Genomic DNA, 3,812 nt, shown 5'->3' with positions numbered 1-3,812 from the left:
TCTACCTAGCCTCTTCAGCAGCTAGCTCTTGCTTTGTGACGAGACACTGGGTACTTCTTTCAGGCTGTGATCGTACCTCCTTCCTCGCGAACGTGATTATCGCCCTCTGTGTGCACAGCAGTCAAGGACAAGTTGAACTTCGATACGACACACACACACACGCATACGAAATCGTGCGAACAATTAGATACGAAATTATATGATGCAGAATATTGATATGGAATAATTGATATATAATATCGGATAGGAATATTGATATGAACATATCGATATCAAATAGTAGGCAGTCAAGGACAGCAGCAGGGTGCACTTCCTCCTCCTCCTCCTCCTCCTCCTCGTTCACCCCTTCATCCCCCTTCTTCTTCCCTCCTCCTCCTTCTTCTTCTCTTTCTTCTCTCACCTTCCTCCTCCCCTCCTCCTCTTTCTCTTTCACCTCCCCTTCCTCCCCTCCTCTTTTCCTCCCTCCTCCCCAGCCTACAGCTGCAGCTGTAGAGGATATCTAGCTTCCTCTTCTTGAGGCAGCTCGTCGTGCGCCCACAGCGTTGTGTCGTCTTCAGGCTCGTGTTCGATCGCCTCACGACATACGCTCCTACTCCCCCTCCTCCACCTCCTTCTTCACCTCCTCCCTCCTCCTTTCCCGTCTACCCCACCTTCCTCCCCTCCTCCTTTCTTCCTCGCCTCCTTTAATTCCCCCTCCTCCTCCTCTTTCTCCACCTCCTTCTCCCACCTTGTCCCTTACTCCCCCTCTTCCTTCTCCTTCTACCCCTCCTCCTCTTCCTCCCCTCCTCCCCAGCTACAGCTGTTAGAGGATATCTAGCTTCCTCTTCTTGAGCAGCTCGTCTCGCCACAGGTAGTGGTCTCTTCAGCTCGTGTTCGATCCGCCGCCACACAACATCGCCTCTTCCTCCCCCTCCTCCCTCCTCTTTCCTGTCTACCCCACCTTCCTCCCCTCCTCCTTCTCCATCGCCTCTACTCCTTCCTCTTTCTCACCTTGATCTCGCCTCACCTCCCCCTCCTCCTTCTTCCTTCTACCCCTCTTCCTCTTCCTCCCCTCCTCCCCAGCTACACGCTGGTAGAGGATATCTAGCTTCCTCTTCGTGAGCAGCTCGTCGCGCCACAGGTCGTGTCTCTTCAGCTCGTGTTCGATCGCCTCCACGCACATCGCTCCTACTCCCCATCCTCCACCTCCTTCTTCACCTCCTCCTCCTCCTTTCCCAGTCTACCCTGCTTCTCCCTCTCCTTCTCCCTCGCCTCCTCCTCTTTTCTCCTCCTTCCTTGCTACCACCTTGTCTCCCTTCTCCTCCTCCCCTCTTCCTTACTCCTTTCTACCCTCCTCCTCTTCCTCCCCTCCTCCCCAGCTACAGCTGTTAGAGATATCTAGCTCCTCTTCTTGAGCAGCTCGTCGCGCCACAGATCGTGTCTCTTCAGCTCGTGTTCGATCGCCGCCACGCACATCGCGCCGACCTTGAAGTGCGCGATCACGTTGTGGAACTGCGAGTAATGCGAGAAACAGAAGAACGTGTAGATGATGTTCGTCGCGAGTTCGGTGCTCTTCTTCCAGTCCTCGCGCAGCACCCGTGCCAGTGCCCCCAGGATCGTCTCTGCAATGACGAGAAAAACGGTTTTTCCTTTGTTGTTGTTGTTGTTTGTTGTTGTGTGGTTTATGGGTTTTTGGTGGTTGGTGGTTGAGGTTAAAGTTGGGGTTGGGGTTAGGGTTAGGATTAGGGATTAGGGATTATAGTTAGGGTTAGGGATTACGGTTAGGGTTAGGGTTAGGGTTGGGGTTGGGGCTAGGGTTAGTGTTAGGGCTAGGGTTAGTGTTAGGGTTGGAATTGGAGCTATAGGGTTAGAGTTAGGGGTAGGGTTAGGGTTAGGGTTAGGGTTAGGGTTAGGGTTAGGGTTAGGGTTAGAGTTATGGTTAAGGTTAGGATCAGGGTTAGGGATTACGGTTAGGGTTAGGGTTAGTATTAGGGTTACGGTTAGGGTTAGGGTTAGTGTTAGGGTTAGGGTTAAGGTTAGAGTTAGGAAGATTACGAATGTTATCGCGTTATTACTATTAATGACAGCACGATTTTTTACGATATCTCATCATCGTTGCAACTTTACCGACCAACGTTGCCCAACTTTACACCCCAACGTTGCCCGACTTTACCCCCAACGTTGCGCAATGTTACCACCAACATTGCCCGACGTTTGCGCGATGTTACCCCAACGTTGTGCGACATTGCCAGACATTGCGTGGTGTTGCTCACCGTTGGACATGAGTTCCTCGAGGTTGTCCGGGTTGCGTGCGAGGCGCATGATGAGGGCCGTGCCGCGCACCTTCCCCGCGACGTCCTCGTACAGAAGCTCCACGTAGCTGTCCAGCCTCGTGATGTGCGCAGCCTCCTCCTCCTCCCCATCCTCCGTCGTTGCGGCAACGACCCCGCCACCGCTGTCCGAGAAGAAGTCCGGGTCGTCGCGGATCCGCTCGCCAAGCTCAGAGCGTCGCAGGTCGCCGTCTGCAAGCGAACGTGGGGGTCAGCGGTGGTGCGGAGCGCCAAAGGTGCCGCCATCTGTGGTCGGCGTGTCGAATGAAACAGAAATTTTTTTGGGGGGAACGAATCAGGTGTTTTTTATCCCGTCGCGTGAGATTTTTTAATATTTTTTGATTTTTTTGGGAATTTTTCTCCCCCTTCTGAAGCGGGGTTTTCCTGCAGCACCGCGACGTCTTGTGCTGATAACTTGATCATAAACTTGAACACACGATAGCGATCGATTCTCTACGGAACAAACGCCCGCGAAAACAAAGGCCACTGTCGTCACACCCCTCTTGAGGAAATCCTGAAGCCAAATTCGCAGCCTCGCCCGCCACCCTCCGCCCCCACCGACCGCACCTTTCTGATGAGCGCTGCCTGGTGGCGTGTCACGGCGATTCTGCAGATAAAAGAGCAGCTGTTCGACCTCGCCGATCTTCGCCGGGTGGATGAGACCCTTGCACTTGTCGACAACCTCACGAGCGAGAGCCGACACATTAGTCGTCGAGTTGAGGCTCTTCAGTCGGATGCTGCAACGATGCGATCTCATTAATGAACCAACGATGTGGACAGCTTCTTGAGGAAGGTGACGGCAAGCAGCAGCAGCTCCACTCCATCTCTCTCCAACGACTTCACCAGCATCCCGACGACATTCTTGTTCACCATCTTCATCTCCAGTTTGATGTCCTCCGCAAGGTTGAGCAGGATGTAGAAGGCGACTAAACAAGAGAACGTTCGCGCATGAAATAAGAGAATTAAAATTAATAATGATGCAACAAACGAGAGCGTGCGTGCACGCAACAAACGAGCCATCGCTCGCAAACTAAGCTAGCATTTGTCGAAAATTTCGGCGGGACTTCGACCGCGACTAACAAGAAAACGTGCGTGATTCGGTGGGACAGTTGTTATGATGCTCCGTAATCGTCCCCGACGTTTCCCGACGACGATCCCCCCTGTACCGCAGCGCAACTAATGACCGCTGTTACTCTACCTACCTCTCAGCAGCTGCTCTTGCTTTGTGACGAGACACTGGTACTTCTTCAGGCTGTGATCGTACTCCTTCCTCGCGACGTGATTATCGCCCTCTGGTGCACAGCAGTCAAGGACAAGTTGAACTTCATACGACACACACACACACACGAGCAATCGATGCGAAACATTGATGCAGAATATTGATATGGAATAATGATATATAATATCGATAGGGAATATTGATACGAAACATCGATATCAAATAGTAGGCAGTCAAGGACAGCAGCAGGGTGCACTTCCTCCTCCTCCTCCTCCTCCTCCTCC

The 3,812-nt window shown here is 52.7% G+C and overlaps 1 protein-coding gene across 1 annotated transcript in view; it reads right to left on the bottom strand.

The window, feature by feature from the left end:
• LOC106816306 (kinesin-associated protein 3-like) overlaps window positions 1-3,600 on the bottom strand; it is a 14,323-nt gene extending 10,723 nt beyond the window's left edge. The window contains exons 1-3 of the mRNA XM_014820886.1: window positions 3,512-3,600; window positions 3,083-3,235; window positions 2,759-2,772 (exon numbers count right to left, since the gene is read on the bottom strand). Coding sequence (XP_014676372.1) covers window positions 2,759-2,772; window positions 3,083-3,188 — 120 coding nt within the window. The 5' untranslated portion in view covers window positions 3,189-3,235; window positions 3,512-3,600. The remainder of the gene's footprint in view (window positions 1-2,758; window positions 2,773-3,082; window positions 3,236-3,511) is intronic.
• Between the last annotated feature and the right edge of the window lie 212 nt (window positions 3,601-3,812).

This window comes from Priapulus caudatus, unplaced genomic scaffold (assembly GCF_000485595.1).
Source record: "Priapulus caudatus unplaced genomic scaffold, Priapulus_caudatus-5.0.1 Scaffold1342, whole genome shotgun sequence".
Classification (NCBI taxonomy): Eukaryota; Metazoa; Priapulida; class Priapulimorpha; order Priapulimorphida; family Priapulidae; genus Priapulus; species Priapulus caudatus.
The sequence above is the reverse complement of the archived record's forward strand: the minus strand, read 5'-3'. Positions and strand labels throughout refer to the sequence as shown.